General features: G+C 44.9%; 1 protein-coding gene across 1 annotated transcript in view; it reads left to right on the plus strand.

The window, feature by feature from the left end:
- Positions 1 to 22563, plus strand: part of CCDC69 (coiled-coil domain containing 69) — a 36300-nt gene extending 13737 nt beyond the window's left edge. Inside the window, exons 2-9 of the mRNA XM_005683187.2 lie at positions 2322 to 2391; positions 7726 to 7832; positions 8350 to 8437; positions 16989 to 17062; positions 17938 to 18039; positions 18529 to 18648; positions 19573 to 19670; positions 20304 to 22563. Coding sequence (XP_005683244.2) covers positions 2322 to 2391; positions 7726 to 7832; positions 8350 to 8437; positions 16989 to 17062; positions 17938 to 18039; positions 18529 to 18648; positions 19573 to 19670; positions 20304 to 20481 — 837 coding nt within the window. The 3' untranslated portion in view covers positions 20482 to 22563. The remainder of the gene's footprint in view (positions 1 to 2321; positions 2392 to 7725; positions 7833 to 8349; positions 8438 to 16988; positions 17063 to 17937; positions 18040 to 18528; positions 18649 to 19572; positions 19671 to 20303) is intronic.

Below are 23294 nucleotides of genomic sequence, written 5' to 3' on the forward strand. Positions count from 1 at the left end.
CAGGCGCCCCCTCTCCCCTGCGTGGGAAGGGACGAGACTTCACAGGGTGGGTGGAGGAGGATGGCTGGATTGCCAGCCACTGAGCAGATCCTGGGGACCAGGACCTGGGGGAGACACTGTTTCTTGCTCAGTGTGCCAGGCTCAGTTTGCACCAGGCTCTGTGGTGGAAACTGTGGGGCAGGAGCAGAAGGTTCTAGAAGCCTTCCCCTCTCATCTATCCCTAACCAGAACTATGCTTTCCAGCAGCATTTCATTCATTCTCGACTTCAGGAAATTGTTAATAATTTTTATTCTATTAATCACTTAATCTATTATCTCAGTAAAAAGTAAAGGTTTTCTTTTACAGTGGTAATTCACAATTGAACACTTTCATGGGTTTTTCATGAGCTGACTTATTTAAGTGTTTTCTAAAATGAGGCTTGGGTGGTGTTGGAGAAGACTCTTGAGAGTCCCTTGGACTGCAAAGAGATCCAACCAGTCCATTCTGAAGAAGATCAGCCCTGGGATTTCTTTGGAAGGAATGATGCTAAAGCTGAAACTCCAGTACTTTGGCCACCTCATGCAAAGAGTTGACTCATTGGAAAAGACTCTGATGCTGGGAGGGATAGGGGGCAGGAGGAGAAGGGGATGACAGAGGATGAGATGGCTGGATGGTGTCACTGACTCGATGGACGTGAGTCTGAGTGAACTCTGGGAGTTGGTGATGGACAGGGCGGCCTAGCATGCTGCGATTCATGGGGTTGCAAAGAGTCAGACACTACCGAGCAACTGAACTGAACTGAACTGAAAATGAGGCTTAGACTATCTTTTTTTAAAATAAGAAAACTTTTTTGAGGTACAGTTGAAAAATAACATACTATTTCAGATGTACAACTGAATGATTCAATATTTGTGCACATTGTGAAATGATCACAGTAAGTCTAGCTAACATTTTAGAACATTTTGAAAAGTATACAAAATGGCTTAAAATTTTTTCTACCCCACATCTTGGTCCAGTGACCAGTGCTAGACTTTGACCAACTTTTCACCTTATTGGGGTGAAATGAGAAAATTAAAGATATTCATTGTGTGTAACTTTGAGTAAGATATTATTTCTCCTTTCCTGAAAGAACTATCTCGAGCTTGCCTTAGTATATTTTGCAAGGTTAAAATTTCTTCTATTTTATGAAATGATAGTGGTAGTCTGCAAATTATTTTTTTTTCAGCATTCTTGCTTGTCAACCCATACCAAATCTCCTATTTGAAAATATTATTTATGAAAACCGAAATCTTAGAGCCATTGACACTGTTTTGTGGTATAGAAAACCCTTCTGGGACTTCCCGGGTGGCCAGTGGCTAAGACTCTGCATTCCCAGTGCAGGGGGCCCAGGTTTGATCGCTGGTCAGAGAGCTAGATCCCACATGCCACAGCTGAGAGTTCACATGCCACAATTAAAGATCCTGTGTGCTATAACTAAGACCCAGCACAGTCAAGTAAATAAATAAACAAATATTTCTACAAGTTATTGTAGAAAGCCCTTTTGCATCAGTTCTCTCCTCTGATTCAACCTCCACTGACCAAGGTTAGTTAAAGTGCTTACTAGGTATGGGTCAAATACTTGACTCTGCCAGATGTCCCCTGATCTGCCTTGATGGAATCCTCTTTTGCCTCAGCCTTCTCATTTTTAAGTTGGGGGATATACATATTTCCCGGGCTCTTCTGAAGATTAGCTGAGATAGTGCCTGGTATGACCTGGCTGCAGTATTTCACCTCCAACTGTCACGTTATATACTGCCACCTCCATATAGTTGGAGAAACAGCCCTTCTAGCAGAGAAGAAACAGTAAAACCATGGCTTGAAGTTTGATGCCCTGCCTTCAATACAGGGAACTTGCTGAAAGTTGTGGTAGCCAAGGGCCCAGAGGAGGAAGGGGAATTGTCTCTAAACTGGGGGTTGGGAAGTTTTAAGACACTTAAAGGCCGTAACTGGGATGAGGAGAATAGCATAAGGTCTGGCCAAGTCCATGGAGAAGGAAGATAAGGGCAGGGAGGGGCCCATGGTTGGTAGCCGAGCCAAAGTACAAGAATCTAAGGAGACGTCAACCAGCATCAAACTCCCCGCTGAGGGTTTCCCTGGCCAAGATGAAATCCTATCTCAGAACCCCTTCCCCACAGAGCGGATGCTGCCTTGGGACTATGAGGAATAAAGCCTAAGGGAACTGGGCATAGTGCAAGGGTTGGCACAACTGGAATTCCTATCTTGCCTTTGGAAGAATTACCATAGCATCTACCCTCACATTAACCTCCTACCTTCATCCTCACTGTTATCTCATTTCTTCCAGAGGCGCCAAAGACCAGATCAGCCTCCCAAACCAGAGCCTCAGGAACTGGGTCCCCTCAATGGTGACACAGGTGAGTAGTCCGCCCTATAAATGCCCTCTCTGACATCTGTGAGGCTTCCTATTTTATAATCAACAAACAAGATATGGCTATTTAATTATCTCCTGAGATTTTAGTTAGGTTACTTTAACAGGAGTATCATTTCTAAAATCAGGGAGGTGATAGTTCTTCCCTGATCCTGGCTATTGCTACCACATCTGGAGTGCTGAGTTTATTTCTGAAAAGCACATTTTCAGAGAAATCTGGAAAAAAATGGAGAGAGTACAGTGGAGAAGAATCAGGCTGATGAGGAATCTGGAAGTCATGTCCTTTACGGAACAGGTAAAGAAACAGAAGATGTTGTGATAAAATACAACAGTTCTCTCCAAGTGACTGAAGTGCCCTCACAGAGAAGAAAGATGAGCCTTGTTCAGTGTGACCCAGAGATCAGTACCAGGGCCTGAACGTAGCCAAAACACACTGGCAGAATTCAGTTCACTCTCAAAGGAATTTTCTTTGTCTGGTTGATGGTTTAAAATCATCAGAGCTACTGATAGAATGAGCTCTCCATCTCTGAAAGTGTTTAATTACCACCTGGAGACTATCAGGATATTGTGGACGAAGTTAAAGTACCAGATAAGCAACTGGGTCAGAATTTAGATGTTTTCCAATCTGACTATACGTAAGAATTACCTGGGGTGGATTTTCAAAAATACCAATTCTGAGGCCACAGGCCAACTAAATTAGGATCTCTAGGAGTGGGGCTGAAGACTACGCATTGTTAGTTAGATAGCTAGTTCAGTCACTCAGTCATGTCCAATTCTTTGTGAGCCCATGGACTGCAGCATGCCAGACTTCCCTGCCCATCACAAAGTCCTGGAGCTTACTTAAACTCATGTCCATCACGTCGGTAATGCCATCCAACCATCTCATCCTCTGTTGTCCCCTTCTCCTCCTGCCTTCAATCTTTCCCAACATCAGGGTATTTTCCAATAAGTCAATTCTTTCATCAGATTGCCGAAGTATTGTGGTTTCAGCCTCAACATCAATATTTCCAATGAATATTTAGGACTGATTTCCTTTAGGATGGACTGGTTGGATCTCCTTGCTGTCCAAGGGACTCTCAAGAGTCTTCTCCAATACCACAGTTCAAAAGCATAAATTCTTCAGCACTCAGCTCTTTATAGTCCAACTCTCACATCCATACATGACTACTGGGAAAACATTAGCCTTGACTAGATGGACTTTGTTGGCAAAGTAATGTCTCTGCTTTTTAATATGCTGTCTAGGTTGGTCATAACTTTCCTTCCAAGGAGTAAACATCTTTTAATTTCATGGCTGGAATCACCATCTGCGGTGATTTTGAAGTCCCCCAAAGTAAATTCTGCCACTGTTTCCCCATCTATTTGCCATGAAGCGATGGAACCAGATGTCATGATCTTAGTTCTCTGAATGGTGAGCTTTAAGCCAACTTTTTCACTCTCCTCTTTCACTTTCATCAAGAGGCTCTTGAGTTCTTCTTCACTTTCTGCCATAGGTGTGGTGTCATCTGCATATCTGAGGTTATTGATGTTTCTCCCGGCAATCTTGATTCCAGCTTGTGCTTCTTCCAGCCCAGCATTTTTCATGATGTACTCTGCATATAAGTTAAATAAGCAGAGTGACAATACACAGCCTTGACGTACTCCTTTTCCTACTTGGAACCAGTCTGTTGTTCCATGTCCAGTTCTAACTGTTGCTTCCTGGCCTGCATACAGATTTCTCAAGAGGCAGGTTAGGTGGTCTGGTATTCCATCTCTTTCAGAATTTTCCACAGTTTATTGTGATCCACACAGTCAAAGGCTTTGGCATAGTCAATAAAGCAGAAATAGATGTTTTTCTGGAACTCTCTTGGCTTTTCGATGATCCAACAGACATTGGTGATTTGATCTCTGGTTCCTCTGCCTTTTCTAAATCCAGCTTGAACATCTGGTTCACGTTCACGTATTGCTGAAGCCTGGCTTGGAGAATTTTGAGCATTACTTTACTAGCGTGTGAGATGAGTGCAATCGTGCGGTAGTTTGAGCATTCTTTGCCATTGCGTTCCTTTGGGATTGGAATGAAAACTGACCTTTTCCAGTCCTGTGGCCACTACTGAGTTTTCCAAATTTGCTGGCATATTGAGTGCAGCACTTTCACAGCATCATCTTTTAGGATTTGAAATAGCTCAACTCGAATTCCATCCCTTCCCCTAGCTTTGTTCGTAGTGATGCTTCCTAAGGCCCACTTGACTTCACATTCCAGGATGTCTCGCTCTAGGTGAGTGATCACACTATCGTGATTATCTGGTTCATGAAGATATTTTTTGTATAGTTCTTCTGTGTATTTTTGCCACTTCTTCTTAATATCTTCTGCTTCTGTTAGGTCCATACCATTTCTGTCCTTTATCGAGCCCATCTTTATGTGAAATGTTCCCTTGGTATCTCTAATTTTCTTGAAGAGATCTCTAGTCTTTCCCGTTCTATTGTTTTCTTCTATTTCTTTGCGCTGATCACTGAGGAAGGCTTTCCTATCTCTCCCTGCTATTCTTTGGAACCCTGCATTCAAATGGGTATATCTTTCTATTTCTCCTTTGCTTTTCACTTCTCTTCTTCTCACAGCTATTTTATTTGTAAAGCCTCCTCAGACAGCCATTTTGCTTTTTTGCAGTTCTTTTTCTTGGGGGTGGTCTTGATCCCTGTCTCCTGTACAATGTCACAAACCTCCGTCCATAGTTCATCAGGCACTCTGTCTATCAGATCTAGTCCCTTAAATCTATTTCTCATTTCCACTGTCTAATCATAAGGGATTTGATACGGGTCATACCTGAATGGTCTACTGGTTTTCCTTACTTTATTCAATTTCTTTCTGAATTTGGCAATAAGGAGTTCATGATCTGAGCCACAGTCTGCATTGTTAGTGATGGTAAGTCCCTGTAATAAATAGCACCCCCACACACAAATTGGGACTAGTTTGGTACTGCTGACCAGCATTTGAGATCTTGAGCCAAATGGTTTATGAGAGCCTGGAACTACAAGATCATGACCTCTGCCTCCTCTCACACCCCCTCCCCCAGACCCAGGGCTCCTATCTGATGGACTGACCACAGCCTCTCTCTTCACACTTCTCGTTATACCTTGTAACCAACCTGGCCTATGAAATTCTGCAATAATATTATTACTAGCTTTAATATATAATATATATATTTAATATTATATTATATATTAATATTATGTATTATATATCATTAATATATAATATTAATGTATATTAATATATTATATGTATTATATATAATATAATATAAATGTTGTATATAATATATAAAATTATATATTAATATTATATATTATATACTATATATCATAAATATATAATATACTATAATTAATATAACATTAATATTAATAATTATATAATATAGTTAATAATAATAATATTGTTAGCATTTATAACAATGCTAATATAAGCCTCCAATGCTGTCATGAGCCCTGAGAAACATTTAGTGAACAGTGAAGAGCATTTTTTTGCCACATCACATAATATGCAGTAGTTCCCCTACTAGGGATCAAACCTGTGCCCCCTGCAGTAGAAGTATGAAAGCTTAACCACTGGACCTCCAGGGAAATCCTAAAGAGCACTTACTGAGCCCCTCCAAATGCCTGGCGCTACACCTACTGCTTTTGTTTTTTCCTCATTTGTTTGTTGTAGTGTTTAGATTCTACAAATAGGTAATTACCCACAGTATTAGTCTTTCTCTGACTTAGTGTGCTAAGCATAATACCCTCTAGGTCCATCCATGTTGTTGCAAACAGCAGAGTCTAATTCTTTTCTGTGGCTGAGTAATGCTCCTTTGTATGTGTAGACTTTTGTTGTTGTGCATCCTATTTATTCACTCATATGTTAAAAGACACCTAGGCTGCTTCCCTGTGTTGGTACACTCACTGCTTTGGTGTGTGAGCAGACAGAAAGAACAACATGGTAGTTCAGAGTGTTTGCTGTGGAATCAACTTGTGTAGGTTCACAGCAACTTACCCCAGTTGGGAACTGGGTGATCTTGGACAGGTTGCATAATTTCTCTGCCCTCCGCTTCCTCGACTGTGAAATGGGAATAATCGTGGTACCCACCACTCTGGGTAGCTCTGAGGATTCAGTGAGTAACGCCTGTGAGACACTTGGGGCAGAGCTGGGCATGTTTCTGAGCATAGTAGCTCTTGGCATCCTTTGTTGTTGTTTAGTCTCCATATTCTTTACATGCTGTTGTTATTTTCATTGCCGTTGTTTCCTGACTTAATCATCTCAATAGCCCTATGAGGCAGGTATTATTATTATCCTGATTTAACGTATTAGGTAACAGAGGCCCAGAGAGGGTGGATCCCTGCTTTAGGTGAGACCCAGAGCCTGTTGGACTCACCAGAGTGACATCACCAGGCCTGTTTTGCAGTTTCCCTCATCAATGGCTAGATTTCCTGGTTTCAAGGTCTCCTTCCTGCTCACAGCAGCCTTTCTGCACTGTGAGGTGTCGCACTCAGACACAGAGCCCAGCAGATAAAGCGTGTGACCAACTAGCCCCTTAGTGAGGAGAGGCGAGGTGAGGACGGTGGTGAATGGCAGAACCACATCCTGGATGGAGGGGAGGCCGCTGTTCCTCAGGCCAGCTCCTGCTGGACACTGAATCACACTGCTACTTCTTCGGCTTCTTCAAGAAGAGTTGGAGGACTTCCCTGTTGGTCCAGGGGTTAATAATCAAGCTGCCAATATAGGGGACACGGGTTTGATCCCTGGTCTGGGAACTAAGATCCCTCTTGCCACGAGTGCTGAAAGCCGTGTGCCCTAAAGCCCCGGCTCCACAACAAGAGAAGCCACCACAATGAGGGGCCCATGCACCGCAACTAGGCGTCAGCCCCTACGCGCTGTAACTAGAGAAAGCCCACACCGGAACAAAGACAATAAACAAATAAATAAAAGCTTAAATCAGGACTTTTAAAAAGAGTTGGAAATCTGTAGGATTAAGTAAAAGCTGCCCAGTTAATAAGTCAGCCACTGTTTCTTTAATTTAGACACTGGATGAAGCAAACAGCACCTTTATAGGCTGAATGTGTTCTGTGAGTCACTTGCTCTCCTGTAGATCTTAGGGGCAAGATGAGGCCTCTGGCTCCTCCGCTTCATGAAGGAGGGTCTCCAAAGACAGGGGGATTTAAGGAGCTGCCTCTGGAAGTTGATCCTCCAACTGAAACATTTTTGAGGGGGAGACCAGGCTCCCCACGCTGTAGCTCCTGCCTCCCACACCCTCTCCATTGGGCCTGGACCCAGCCTCCACTCTGTGATTTTTTCCTCCCTCACCTATAGCCACAACCGACCATGTATGTGCACCTGAGGAGGCTGAGCAGCACCAAAAGGCTATCACCAGAATCCTCCAGCAACATGAAGAGGACAAGAAGAAATGGGCGCAGCAGGTGAGTCCCAACCCCTTTCTTTTCCTCCTGCTCCACTAACCTCATTAAATTCCAGAGCAAGGCCAACTTTTGGTTTTATCGTTGTTGCAAGTATCTCTTACTCCTTTTGCCCAGAAAAGAGTCCTGTATCTGTTGAACAAATATTTGTAACTGTGGGCATATAATTTGTTTTATTTATTCTATTCAGTAAAAGTGGGGAACCACCAACATAGCAAAGGGCTTTCTGCCTTCATTGGCATCAGGATTAGAAGGCTCCAAAATCTCTCTCCACGTGGCAAATCTCTGGAAGCCTGCTCTTAAGCCCTAAAGAGGGTGAAGTCAGTCACATCAGCTATGTCTTGGAGGCTTTGCACCCTCTCTGCACCCTCATGGGAATGTACGCGTCATTTCCGTCACTCAGATCAGCGGGGGGGACTCTGATCACCAGCCTCCAAAAGACTCCAGGGTTGGTGAGTGGATAAGTGAGGCTGCCCTGAACCTACTGAATCTCATTCTGCTCGGAACCCTCTGCCCCCAGGTGGAGAAGGAGAGGGAGCTAGAACTTGGAGAGAAACTGAATGAACAGCGAAAAATCCTAGAGGGAGAACATGCGGAGGCCCTGCGAGGTAAGGAAAAGATGCATTTGGAAGGCTGTGGACCAGACTCCTCAGTTCCACCTGCCGAGCTCACATGGGACTCCCATTTTCCCCTCCCACCCACCTCTGGTCCCTAAACAACTGTCACTTCAGGACTGGAGTCTGCAGGGTCCTAAGACTTGTCCTTTTGGGCTTATAATATTTGACCCCATGCTTTGTATTTCCTTAGTTGAGAGATGTTTTTCCTTTCCATTTTAAAAAACAATCTGCATTCATTATAGGAAATTTGGAAAACCTAGACAAATAGGAGAATATTTAAATACCCATGTTTCCTTCCCACAATGACGACAGCTCTATGCTTCAGTTCAGTTCAGTTCATTTCAGTCACTCAGTCATGTCCAACTCTTTGCAACCCATGAATCGCAGCACGCCAGGCCTCCCTGTCCATCCCCAACTCCCGGAGTTCACCCAAACTCGCGTGCATCGAGTCAGTGATGCCATCCAGCCATCTCATCCTCTGTCATCCCCTTCTCCTGCCCCCAATCCCTCCCAGCATCAGAGTCTTTTCCAGTGAGTCAACTCTTCTCATGAGGTGGCCAAAGTACTGGAGTTTCAGCTTCAGCATCAGTCCTTCCAATGAACACCCAGGCTGGTCTCCTTTAGGATGGACTGGTTGGATCTCCAACCAGCAGTCCAAGGGACTCTCAAGAGTCTTCTCCAGCACCGTAGTTCAAAAGCATCAATTCTTTGGCGCTCAGCTTTCTTCACAGTCCAACTCTCACATCCATACATGACTACGGGAAAAACCATGGCCTTGACTAGATGGACCTTTTTTGGCAAAGTAATATCTCTGCTTTTGACTATGCTATCTAGGTTGGTCATAACCTTCCTTCCAAGGAGTAAGTGTCTTTTAATTTCATGGTTGCAGTCACATCTGCAGTGATTTTGGAGCCCAAAAAAATAGTTTGACACTGTTTCTATTGTTTCCACTGTTTCCCCATCTATTTCCCCATGAAGTGATGGGACCAGATGCCATGATCTTAGTTTTCTGAATGTTGAGCTTTAAGCCAACTTGTTCACTCTTGTCTTTTACTTTCATCAAGAGGCCTTTTAGTCGATCTTCACTTTCTGCTGTAAGGGTGGTGTCATCTGCATATCTGAGGTTATTGATGTTTCTCCCAGCAACCTTGATTCCAGCTTGTGCTTCTTCCAGCCCAGCGTTTCTCATGATGTACTCTGCATATAAGTTAAATAAGCTGGGTGACAATATACAGCCTTGATGTACTCCTTTTCCTATTTGGAACCAGTCTGTTGTTCCATGTCCAGTTCTAACTGTTGCTTCCTGACCTGCATATAGGTTTCTCAAGAGGCAGGTCAGGTGGTCTGGTATTCCCATCTCTTTCAGAATTTTCCACAGTTTATTGTGATCCACACAGTCAAAGGCTTTGGCATATGCTTAGGTTGATTATTTTTTTCAAATACCTTTCTTTCTTTTATATGTGATAATGCTTATCATAGAAAATTTAGAATGTATGGATTAAAAAAATGATCTTGTAATGGCTGGAGCTCAGGCTCTGCAGCCATGGTCTCAGGGTTTGAATCCCAGCTTCACCACTTATCACCTGTGTAACCTTGAAGAAGTCAGTTAACTCTTATTCATAGGGTCTTTTAGAGAGTCAAACAATTTAATTTACAGATGGATAGATAGATAGACAGAAAGACAAGCAGACAGATGAAAGAATCTAGAACAGTCCCTGATATTTTGCAAGATACTTAGCAAGTATTTATTAGCATTTATTATTTTATTACTGAGAAAATTAAAATTGTGTATAATTCCACCCAGAACTAGTCACTGTTACCCCTTTGATATAGATCCCTTGTACTTCTTTAGTGTGTATTTACCTAGAATATACATCTATACACACATCTACTTTGGGGGGAGGAGATAAATTGATTTTTCACTATGCACTGTATTAACATCTTGTCATTAAACTCCTGTAGCACAACTTTTAGTAACTGCATAGCATTCCACTGTGTTCCCTTGTTCTTTTAACTAGCCCCTTGGGTTAGGCATTTCAGCGTTCAAACTTTTACCATTGTTTATAACATCAATGATACACAGTGAACCCCATTTGGTAAAATCTTTGCCACATTCATGATTTTATCATTAGAAAAACATTCTAGTAGGGTCGGTATGACAAAGTTTATGTACATATATCTTTTATTTTGGTAAAATAAACATGAAATTTACCATTAGTGACATTTTGTCTAGTCACAGTCCCCTGAAACCATCACCACTGTACCCTTCCAGAACTCTCTCATCCTAAAAGCAAACTCCATACCCACTAAGCAGTCACGCCCCAACCCCACACTCACCCTTCCAGCCCCCCAGCAACTACCAATCTGCTCTGAGTCTGATGACTTTGCCCACTCCAGACACTCATGTGTATGGAATCCCACAACCCCTGCAGCTGGCTTCCTTCACCCAGAATAAAGCTCATCCACGCTGCATCCATTCCTTTCCCCAACACCATTTAAAAAATTTTCCCTTCCTTTCTGTGGCATATAATATCCCATTGCCTAGGCACCCCACACTCTCTTTTATCCATTCATCTGCTCATGGATGGGCTGTGAACAAGTGCCTTCAGTACAAGCCCCTGGTTGATCACCTGCTTTGAGTTCCCCTGGCTGTACCCCCAGGAGCAGAACTGCTGGGTCACTTGGTAATTCTGTGCTTAACCTTTTGAGAATCCACCAAACGGTTTTCCATAGTAGCGGTACCGGTTTTCAGCTCCAACAGGAGTGCACGAGAGTCCCAGTTGCACCACATCCTTGCCGATACTTGTCAGTTTCTGTCACTGTTGTTCTTACTATCGTCATCCCAGTGAGTGCGAAGTGGTATCTCCCTGTGGTTTTGACTTGTATTTCCCTAATGACTGATTTTGCTGAGCATCTTTTCATGTGCATGTTGATTATTTGTATAGCTTCTTTGGGGAAGGTTATCTAGATTTTTGATGCTGTTGAAATTGACCTCAAAAAAGTGATACCAATTTTTTTTCATCATCAGTATTTTCATTACTTTCCCCCAGAATGTTTTGTCTTTTAAAAACACAGTTAAGATTATTTTATATGTAAAATTTTATACACAGTTCTTTTTATTTAACATTGTGTCAAACATATTTGCAAGTAATTCGTCTGCTGCTAAAATGTTTGTAAAGTCTAGACCACTGCACACATGGTTTTCCTTATTTCCTGTGAGTCTAGACATAAAGATTTTAACTACTGTTTAAGTAATACTGCACTAAATGTGTTTTGCCTAAAGATGTGCTCATATTTTACATTATATCCTTAGATTTCCAGAAATGGAATAACTAGAACAGAGGTCTGAACAGTTTTAAGAATCTTGAAACATATTGCAACATTAGCATAAAATGTTTCGAAATGGAACTGAAACCTTTGCCCTGGGAATTTGAAGGGTACTAATGTACCCTGTGAAACTGGGCCTGTCAGTTGACCTCAGTTCACTTTCTACAGTATCTCTGAAACTTAACCTTGAATATCACTTCAGTATCTATATCTCTTAAGTCCTTCCCTCCTTCTCAGAGCTATTATGGGAAAACAGCTTTCTTCTCCAAGCAGAGCATTGATTTGATACTGGTTTTAGTGTTATAAAGATATTAATAAGACAATTTTCCTATTGTGAAAACCCAGAGGGGAAGGGACTGCCTGTCTTGAGTTCTTCCCAACAGTCAGAATTCTTTCATAGTTATTTTTCGGTTGCTTGGCACCTGTCAGGTGCTGCTTAAGGCTTGCCTCTTGGCTCAGTGGTAGAGAATTCACCTGCCAATGCAGGAGACTCGGTTCAATCCCTGGGCTAGGAGGAGTCCCCTGGAGAAAGAGATGGCAGCCCACTCTAATATTCTTGCCTGGGAAATCCCACAGACACAGGAGCCTGGTGGGCTATAGTCCACGGGGTTGCAAAAGAGTCAGACACAACTTAGTGACTAAATGACAAAAACAAAGTGAACATTGAATAAATGATGAGAAACATACCATGGGGGAAGTGTAACTGGGAAAGACTAGTGGTGGTTTATTTTTACACTTGTAAACACTTTATTGTCTTTTATTTTCTATTTTTGTTTTTAATTGTTATACATTAAAATGGGCTTTCTGATGTAGTTTCATAAACTTTAACACATGTATAGATTCATGCAGCCACCACTATAATCCAATATAAAACAGTCCCATCACCCACAAAACACTCTCTCAGGCTGCCCATTTGTATTCACATCCTCTCCCACCCTAACCCCTGGGAAACACTGATCTGTTCTCCACACATGGTTTTGTCTTTTTAAGATTACTGCAGAAACAAAACAATGCAATATAATATTTAACACTGGCTTCTTTCCCTCATCGTGGTGCATTTGAGAGTCTTCTAAGTGACTGGGTGTATCAGGAGTGCCTCCTATTTCAAGGCTGAATTGTGATCCATTGCTCACTCATCCCCTTGTCCAAATGGGGACAGGTCATTTCCAACTGGAGGTAATTATGAATAGTGCTCTCCTCAACACTTGTGTAAGGTTTCTGTGTGTTCTTAAGTTTCTTGGGTGAATATCTAGGAGTGGGATGGATAGGTCACGTGGTATATGTATATTCAGCTTTGTGACAATTGACTAAACTGCTTTCCTGAGGGACCATCATTTTACATTCCCATCAGTGATGGGTGAGTTCCACTGTTCCTTTTCACTAACACTTCTCAAGACTTAATTTTTTTGCTGCTCTAATAAATAGGTAGTGATATCTCATGGTGGGTATAATTTATATCTCAATAATGATTAATCATGTTGAACATCTTTTCTTGGGTTTATTTGCTGTCTGTATAACCTCTTTGGCAGAATGTCTGTTCAAGTCCTATGTATCTAATTAGCTTGTTTTGTTCTTACTGTTGAGTTTTGAGAGATCTTTATGTATTTTGGATACAGGTCCTTTGTATTTACAAATATTTTCTCCTAGTCCATGTGTGTGTGTTTAAGATTTATTTGTTTGTTTTTTCATTTTCTCATTAATGGTTTTCACAAAGCAAAGCTTTTAATTTTAATAAATTCTAGGCCATTTTTTCTTTTATCAATTATGCTGTTGGTGTCATGTCTAAGAACTCTTTGCTGAACTCTAGGTAACAAAGATATTCTCTCTTTTCTTCCAAAAATTATATGGCTGTAAGTTTTACATTTAGATCCATGATCCATATAATCATGTGATTTTTCTTTTTTATACTGTTAACATGGTAGATTATATTAATTTGAGCTTTCAATTTTTCAACTTGCATTAACAAAACCTCTCTTGGTCTTTTTACATGTTGCTGAACTTGATTTGCTAATATTTTATTGAAGATTTTTATCTGCGTTTATGGTGATGGCACCCCACTCCAGTATTCTTGCCTGGAAAATCCCACAGATGGAGGAGCCTGGTGGGCTGCAGTCCATGAGGTTGCGAAGACACGACTGAGCGACTTCACTTTGACTTTTCACTTTCATGCATTGGAGAAGGAAATGGCAACCCACTCCGGTGTTCTTGCCTGGAGAATCCCAGGGACAGGGGAGCCTGGTGGGCTGCCGTCTATGGGGTCACACAGAGTCGGACACGACTGAAGCGACTCAGCAGCAGCAGCAGGTCTATAGTTTTCTTGTACCATCTGTCTGGTTGTAGTATCAGGGCAAAGCTTGCCTCATGGAATGAGCTGGGAAATGTCCCTTCCTCTTCTGTCTCTGAAAGAGATTGTAGAGAGTTGCACTATATCATTTTAAAATATTCAGTAGAACTTTTCAGAGAAACCTAAAGATCTAAACAGATATTTGACCATGGAGGATACACAGACACCAGATAAACACAAGAAAAGACATGCTTGGCCATTTCTTTTCTAGGCAGTATTTAAGCACAAACTTCAATGGGCTTCCCTGGTGGGTCAGCTGGTAAAGAATCTGCCTGCAATCCGGGAGACCTGTGTTCTATCCTTGGGTTGGGAAGATCCCCTGGAGGATGGAAAGGCTATCCACTCCAGTATTCTGGCCTGGAGAATTCCATGGATTGTATAGTCCATGGAACCACAAAGAGTTGGACATGATTGAGCGACTTTCACTTTTCTAACATAAGCCCTTAATGCTAAAAATTCCCCCCTAAGCACTGCATTATCTGCATCCTAGAAACTGATGTTTTATATTTTTTGTTCAGTTCAAAATTTCTTTTAATCTCCCTCAAGACTTCCTCTTTAGCTCATTGACAATTTAGAAGGGTATTTCCTTCTAAGTGTTTGGATATTTTCCAGTTCTCTTTTTGTTACCGGTATCCAGTTTGATTCCTTTGCAGTCAGAGAACATAGTTTATAGTTTATTCCTTCTTTAACTTGTTACAGCTTTTTTATGATTCAAGATGTGGTCTATCTTGTGAATGCTTCATGTGCCCTCAGAAAGAATGTGTATTCTGCTGTTGAGTGCTTTATAAATCAATCAGTTAAAACAAGTTGGCAGTATTGTTCAGGTCTATATTCTTACTGATTGTCTGCCTATGTTTTCTATCGAGTATTGAGGAATGTTTAAGTCTTCAACTGTAATTGTGTATTTGTCTGTTTCTCCTTTCAGTTCTGTCAGTTTTTGCTTCATGTAATTTGAAGAATGACTATACTTGTATAGATATTGGAGGTTGTTATGTCTTCCTGGAGAACAGACCCCTTTATCATGATGTAATGTACTCCTTCATCCCTGAGAATCTTCCTTATTCTTAAATGTAGCTCTTTCATTCTTTTACTTTTAACCTACCTGTGACATATTTAATGTAGGTATCTTCTATCCATAGAAATCACCATAAATCTGAACAAAAGCCAAAAAAATATTGGAAAAAAATGAACAGAGCCTCAGGTATCCATAAGATAATCCTAAGATGTCTGACATTTGTGTCAAAGACTCAGAAAGGATACAGTGCAGAAAAACTATTTGAAGAAGGAATGATTGGATGCTTCCCAAATTTGGCAAAAAAAATAATCCTACAGGTGAAAGATGTGTATTAAACCCCAAAGCAAGCCCAACAAAATCCACACTCAAACATATCTCTTTTTTTTTTTTCAAACTAATGACAAAAAAATCTGGAACAGAACCAAAGAAAAATGGTGCATTACATAGAGGAAATATGTTTGAATGAATTGTGGATTTCTCTTTAGAAAGCTTGGAGGTTACAAGGAATAAGAACATTTTAAAACTGCTAAAATAAAAGAACTGTAAATCAAGAATCCTATCTTCAGAAAAAAATGTTCTTCAGGAAAGAAGGTGAAATAGAGACATTCTAGATGAGGAAACACTAAAAGAACTCATCACCAACAGACTCTTTTTTATGTCATCTCTGTTCCTCTATTGAGCCCACCAAGTGAGTTTTCACTTCATTTTTTGTTGCTGTTGTTCTAAAATTCCCTCCTGGTTTTAATGTTTGGTTACACTTTCTGATTTTTCATTCTTTGGAAGAGTATTAACCTTTATTTCAGAGCTTCCTTATATATACAGTGGCTTCCTTACGGTCCCTTCATAATTCCAACGGGCTTCCCTTGTAGCTCAGTCAGTAAAGAATCTGCCTGCAATGCAGAAGACCTGGGTTTGATTCCTGGGTCAGGGAGATCCCCAGGAGGATGAAATCTGTGGCACCTCAGTGTTGGCATCTGCTCAATGTCTTTTCTCAGGAGAGATGAGATTTTCCCACTTTGTATATACTGAATATTTAGACTTGTCACCTGAGGAATTTTGGATCTGTATGCTGAGCAATTTTGTGTTGCATTCTGAACATTCTGAATATTTGAATACATCAGATTCTGGGTCTTGTTTAAATTAAATAAATACATTGGTTGAGCAATGCTTTGAATTCTGATCTTCTTGCCCAGTCTGCCTGCCACCATTTCCTGTTCAGAGTCTGAAAATAGTTGTGCCATTCATTCTGTCCTGGTTTTATAGCTAAATTCAGGAGACTGGATCGCATGTGCTTCCTTCGTCTTACTTGGAACCAAACCTGTCTTGGTAAATTACCTGTCCCATAATTTATCAAAAAGTTTAAAATTAGTTTTTATAACAATTTATATAGTTTTTATAGAGCTGACCTTATCAGTTTTGATAGCTCTATCACCTTTATGTGACTGAGCATTCTTTTTCTTGTGTCACCGCCCCTGTGACACAGGCCCCTTGCATCCCTGGGCTTTCGGCTATATTACACTTTCCTGTCCTCTGTCCTGTTTCCCATCCCACCCAGTGACTGGTCATTTCCCTCTTGTCTTCTTTCAATTGAGACAAGGTTGGAATTTTCCGAAAGGAACTTTGTAGAGGAGGCAGGATGCAAGATCTTCCCAGGATCTCATTTGTTTCCCTTTCCACGAGCTTCTATTAAATATCTACTATAATTCTAGTTCAGCCCCAAGCCCATGAGATAGAAAGATGAATAAAAGCATTCTCAGATTCCTGACCCCTATGGTCCCAAGCGGTCACCTGGGTTCTCTGGCCCTGTGGGGTGAAGTGTCAGGGGTCTGAGCTTACTGCGCCTCCTTTCCCTCCAGTCCTCCAGGCCTCCTATGAGCAGGACAAAGAAGCCCTTACCCACTCCTTCCAGGAGGCCAAGGCGGCGCTGCAGGTGAGAAGGGTTGGGCCGTGTGAGTCTCTGTGATGTGGCGACCCGGCTGTCAGCTCAGGAGATCTTGGTCTGAGATGAGGGTTGGAGTCTTTTTCAGGGATGGTTGGGAGCATCTTGGAGACACTGTGGGCCTGGGGCAATGGTGTGATTAGAGCCGTGGGTGGCTGCGCAGTGAGCCGTGGAAGCATGAAGGAAGGCCTCTGACCCAGATTGACTGGTCAGGGATTTTCTAGAGAGGGTGAGGTCTAAGCTGGAATCTGAGGGTGGGTTGGAATTTTTCAGATGAAGAAGGGTAGGGAGAGTGCCTTGGCAGAAAACAAACAAACAAAAAACACGTGTTTAAATGCATGGAGGAAAGGGGAAAAAATACAGAGTACCTGTGGAACTGAAACAAGTCCAGGAGGCCTGGGTATAGAGCATGAGGGGAAAACAGTGGAGGCCAGAGAGCAGGGACCAAACTATGGGTGTCTGTGAGCCCTAGTAAGGGGGTACCGTATCCTAGAGGCGATGGACAAAGTTTAAGTGGAGGAAAATCCTTGACAGGGGAGCAGTATGGAGGCAGGCATGTACCTGGCAGCTGCAAGAGTGATGTGATGTTGGCTGCAGGAGAAGGCATGTAGAGGGAGCAGTGAGACAAGAGACAGAGCAAGGACGCTGAGCCCAGCTTGCATGCACTTTGAATGCCAGTCTGCCTTGAATACCCTGACATCGTCCCCAAGGGTATGGAGAGCTGGGGCTGTGCTTAAGCCTGCAGTGCTGGTAGAGCAAAGACAGACTGAAGAAGCCAACACTGACCCTTCCCCAAGGGGTGGAGAAGTCCACCTCCAGCCTTATGAGCCAGGCTTGCATCATCTCCTGCCTGCTCCCCCCTCCAGGAGACCATTGACAGACTGACTGCACAGCTGGAGGCCTTCCAGGCCAAGATGAAGAGGGCAGAGGAGTCCATCCTGAGCCGAGACTACAAGAAGCACATCCAGGTAGGTGGCGGTCCCCACAGCCTGTCCTCCTTCAGTCTCCAGAGAGGTCCAGGTCTGGGCAGCAGGAAAGGCCAGTCCCTCTTCAAGGTTGGGGCTAGAACAGATGCTCTTACCTTAATGAGGGTCTGGAAGAAACAGTGTCCCCGTGTCACTGAGGGGGAACGTAAAGATCAGAGAGAGGCATGTGGGTGGTCAAGTGCTCACGCTCTGGACTCAGAGTGAAGTGCCAAGAGCAGACCTACCACTTAGCAGAAGCAACTTAACCTCGTGAACCACTGTTTCCTTGTCTGTGATGGTGCGAGCGCAGCAAGCACTGTTGGAATAGAGTAAGATACAGCACGTTAAGCGCTTGCCACAGGCCAAGAGGGGGAGGTGACTTGTCAAACGCAGTTGGGGGCAGAATGGGGAGGAGGGAGGTAGCCCACTCTCCCCACTCCCCTGCCCCTCCCCATGCTGGCTGGTCTAAGGTCACCCTGTGTTCCTGTCTAGGAGCACGGGAGCCTCAGCCAGTTCTGGGAGCAGGAGCTGGAGAGCTTACACTTTGTCATCGAGATGAAGAACGAGCGAATCCATGAGCTGGACAAGCGGCTGATCCTCATGGAGACAGTGGTCCGTGGCTGGCAGTGGCTGGAATGGAGGGATGGGGAAGGGGGCTGGGGGAGGCAGCCTTGTGCTTCCACTTTCTGGGCGTTTCCTCAGTCATGTGTGCAGGGGGTAGGTACTGATTATACTCTGAGGAAGGCCTAGCCTGGTCCGCACCAGCTTTGACCTCCTGCCCATGCTGGCCCTTGAGTCACTGGGGCTGGTCTGGGCCCAGCAGTGGCTCCTTCTCATCCTGGTCTTGTACTTTTTGACCATTAGTGTTGCTATCACTTGTGTGACACCAGGGCAAGTAGCCTGGCTAACCAGAAGGGGCTGGCAGATGTCACAGGTCTGGCAAGGGTTGAGGAAGGAGTCAACACCGGGAAAAAAAAAAAATCAGACAGATACGGGAAATCAGAGTCAGCAAGGACGGGCCTGGGCAGTGGTGGGCGTTAGGGACACCATGACTTTGTCTCCAGAAGGAAGGCCTTGGGGGACTTAGGACTGCATCCAAATAGATTATGTTGCATTGTCCTGGAAGAAGTTCCCTGGCCTCTTGTGTGCCACACGACCTAAAGTTAGACCATTTCAGTGGACCCTTATCCATTTTGTTCAACCATTTTTTGTGGAATAGCGTAACAGATACACTTACATTTATATGCAGTATTTAATTATGTCTTTTGGAGAACCAAACTATTTTTTTTCTCTTGGGAACTGATGGAGATTTAGATGGTAGTGGCTGTCTTCTTTTTTTAATACTCATCTGACGAAGTGAAAAGTTGGCAGTCCTGTGTTCACGCCTTAGTTGCATTGTTCCAAGTAATCTTAGTGCCTCATGAAATGTAACATTTGGTCTAAAGTGAATCAGTGTTTTTGGTGGCCACGGATAAGAGGGAGGTGATGGCACACGTTGTACCGGAGGCTTTCTGAGCTCACTCTGATTTGTTACAGAAAGAAAAAAATCTGCTGTTGGAGGAGAAGATCACCACCCTGCAGCAGGAGAACGAGGACCTCCACGCCAGAGGCCGCAACCAGATGGCTGTGTCAAGGTAGTTGCTCCCACACCCTGCTCCTCCCATCCCCACCGCTTATTTTTTGTGAATCTTCAGTTGGGAGAGTCTCCAGGAGGCCCAAGCCTGTCTGGGGGAGGATGCTGGTTCCTCTTTGCTTGGGGGTCAGGAATCCCAAGGGACCAGCTCTGCCCGGAAACAGAAGTTGCAGGACTGATTAATATCTGTTTGTCCCCATCCCAGCTGAGTGGGCTCCATGGGAAAGCCCAGTTCAGGAAGAAGGAACAGGAAGCTTAGGGCTCAAGAGGCCAAAAGAATGACTGAATCAGTGGTAAGGGGTCAGTCAATGACAGATGAGATCATGTGTCAGATGTAATTTGTTGACAACATATTATCTCATCTAATCCTAATCATTATAATGACTCTAAGAGCCAGTCCTGTTGGCATTCCCATTTTGCAGATTTTCCCAGAGTGAATACCTGGGAAGAATTATGCTTCTTAGTAGTGGAGCAGATCTGAACCCAAAGCTGAGGGCCACCTTGGTCAACAGCTGGAGTTGCCTTTTCAAGTGGGGCCACTGGGCAGGCTTCCTGGAGGAATAGGCTGGTCTTCGCAGTTGCTGGAGGCCCCAAGAGGTGGTTCCCTCAGGCAGCGCTGGCTCTGTGTCCACAGGCAGCTCTCGGAGGACCTGCTTCTTGCCCGTGAGGCCCTGGAGAAGGAGTCACAATCACGGCGGCAGCTCCAGCAGGAGAAGGAGGAGCTGCTGTACCGGGTCCTCGGGGCTGACGCCGCCCCTGCCTTCCCGCTGGCCTCTGTCACCCCCACTGAGGTCTCCTTCCTGGCCACATAGGGCCTGCGCCTCCAGGACGCCTGCGGTCACAGCTTCCTCTCCAGGACCTGGTAGAGAAGGCAGCAGGGGCCTCTTGTCCTTTTCCCAGGAGGGGATCAGGGCGGGAGTGAGACTGGGAGCCAGGGTGTGTGCCCAGCGGGCCCTGGGGGCTTGGGCCACACAGAATCACCTGGGCCCCAAGCAGCGCGCTCCCTCGAGCCCGTGCAGGGGACAAGCGACAGGAACCCTTTTGTTCCCCGCTCCCCCAACCCTTCTCTCTGTTCAGGTCAGGGAGCACTGAGGCTTTCCCCAGGGGCTACCATGCCACACTGGGCATCCAACCAAGAGGGAACACGCCCCTGGTCCTAACTTGTCAGCTTTGCTGCCGGCTCCTCAGTGACCTAACTTGCCCCAGCCACCTCACCCCACCTGACCTTTCCTCAGCCTCTAAACCAGTTAGGGCAATTGAACAGACCGCCCTTGAGTCACTCACTGTTCCATTCTAGACTTGTCTGAAGGTCAGAATAGGGGCTGGAGGTCAGCAGGGGAGGAAGGGGACCGCACGCTGTGAATTAAAGTGGGGAGGCACTGGAGTCCCTTGCCCACTGGGCACACCATCGGCCCCAGGCCCAGAGTCTGGTCCATCCAAGGGCTAAGGCCAGAGCTGCTCCTCCTGGACCAGGCATGGCTCACTTGCCACCCTCCTGCTCCCACAGCCTCAGCACCGTCAGGACTCGGGTGCCCCCTGGTGGATCTAGGTACCCTCAACAGCCAGAGCTGGAACCTCATCCCCGTGCAGATGAGGAAACCGAGGCGGGGAGAGGGACCCAGAGCCAGGACTGGGGCTCATCTGTCATCTGAGCGTACCTCGTCTTCCTCCCTGAAGTCTAGGAGGCCGTGTATGAGATGTGGTCTTTCTCCCTGCTCTGTTTGCCCCACCCTGTCCAGTCTCTCTGTCCTGCTCTCCACTCAGTCCTTTCTAGCACCCCGACCCCAGGCCTGTAGATCCTGGCCCTCAGCCTCCCCATCAGTGCAGAGGGGTGGCTGGAGTAACTAACCTCGGCAGGCCTGTCCAGGCCTGACCATCTGTGGATTCAAGATTCTTCTCAGGAAGCACTGGGTCATCTGGAGACAGTAACAATCCCGTCTCTGTATAAGCATTTTGATTAAATGCCTGCACATGCACCTCACTCCCCATCTGTGAAAGATCCTCAAAGCAGCTTCTTTCCAAGCTTTAGCAGAGAGCACACTGAGATCACAGGATCCAGTGGGCCTTGCCTGAGGTCCCCCAGCTCCCAGGGGCTAGCATGTAGGAAAGGTCAAGTCATGGGAACAGAGGTTTCCTCCATCAACCCAGACCACTTTCTTCATTCCCCTCGATCTGGGCTTCAACCATTTCTCCTTCTAGGTATTCAGATGTGACTCTGCTTCTCCAAACCTGTGCAAACACATTATCCAGGGGCCTTGGGGGCAGCTCTGGATGTGAATGGTCACAACCGAGAAAAGAAGGGGTGGCCAAGTAATTTGGGAAACACTAAGTTCACTCAAGTTACACAGCTCTGCTGTTGGCTCAGATGGCAAAGAATCCACCCACAATGCAGGAGACCTGGGTTCAATCCTTGGGCTGGGAAGATCCCCTGGGGGAGGGCATGGCAACCCACTCCAGTATTCTTGCCTGGAGAATCCCATAGAGAGGAGCCTGGCAGGCTAGAGTCCATGGGGTCGCAAAGAGTCAGACGTGACTGAGCAACTAACCACATAGGTTCACTCAAGTTACCCAGCTCAGCAAACTGCAGGACTGTTCAGAGCCTTTAATATGCTAACGTGCATTGCAAACTCACAAAGAAGGAGCCAAGAATCCAGTGTCTCTTAAACATCTTTAACCAAGTTTCTACCCCAACCTGAGCACTTCAGGCTGCAGAATGCAAATTAGAAAACATTGTTCTAATTGTAAAGTGCGGGCAGGGCTGGAGATGGGGCAGGTTGAGGGAGGTGGGGTTTCCCTCGTGTAGCCCGTGGTGGCTGTGAAGTGGTGAACTGTGGTCATACTTTCACCCTGGGGGAGGCAAGCTATGGAAAATAAAAAGAACACGTGATACTGCATTCATCTGGCCTCGCTTTCCTGGGAGAGAGAGGAAGTGGGTCTTTACACAAGGCCTCTGCTGGGGGCAGGGTTCCTTGCGGAGTAAGTCCTGGGAGCTGAGGGACTCACCAGCAGTTCTGGACTTCTCAGGAACTGGCATGGGCCCTGGCCTTACCCAGGGTTGGTGTGGGGGCTGAGGCTGGAGTAAAGGCTGGCTCAAATGCTGCCTGTCAGAATAGGCGAACGCTTGGAGTGAGGCCCTGAGGCTGAAAATAGACGTGAAAGCACTGATGGGCTGGCAGAGTGTACTGGTGACGGTGAAGGTTCTTTCTGCTTTTTAGGGGGCACCTCCTTGGCATCAAAACCACCAAGGTTCACACATTTACCTACCCCTGCTTCTACCCGCTGCTCTACACCTGGATGCCAGGGGTCAGGGTGCAGGGGGACACAAGGACATGGGTGGTAGCTGTCCCCATACCCTGAAGGTTCCTGGCCTGGCAGGTGTCAATGACAGCATCCCTGGACTAGGTCTTTTCCACACAGAGGGTGTTCCCTGCATCCCACCTGGCTTTCCTAGCACATCGTGTATCGCTGTGGGCCTGGTGCTGACATCAGGGGGTGGGCCCAGCTGCAGGGACAAAATTTTACTGTCTATCAGCTGCCCCAGGTGCTATCTGTGAATGGAGCATGGTGGGCAGGTAAGAGGCGCAGTGAAAGAAGAGCGACTTGGCCACGGTCACACGTCAGTACC

The sequence above is a fragment of the Capra hircus genome, chromosome 7 (assembly GCF_001704415.2).
Source record: "Capra hircus breed San Clemente chromosome 7, ASM170441v1, whole genome shotgun sequence".
NCBI classification, from domain to species: domain Eukaryota; kingdom Metazoa; phylum Chordata; class Mammalia; order Artiodactyla; family Bovidae; genus Capra; species Capra hircus.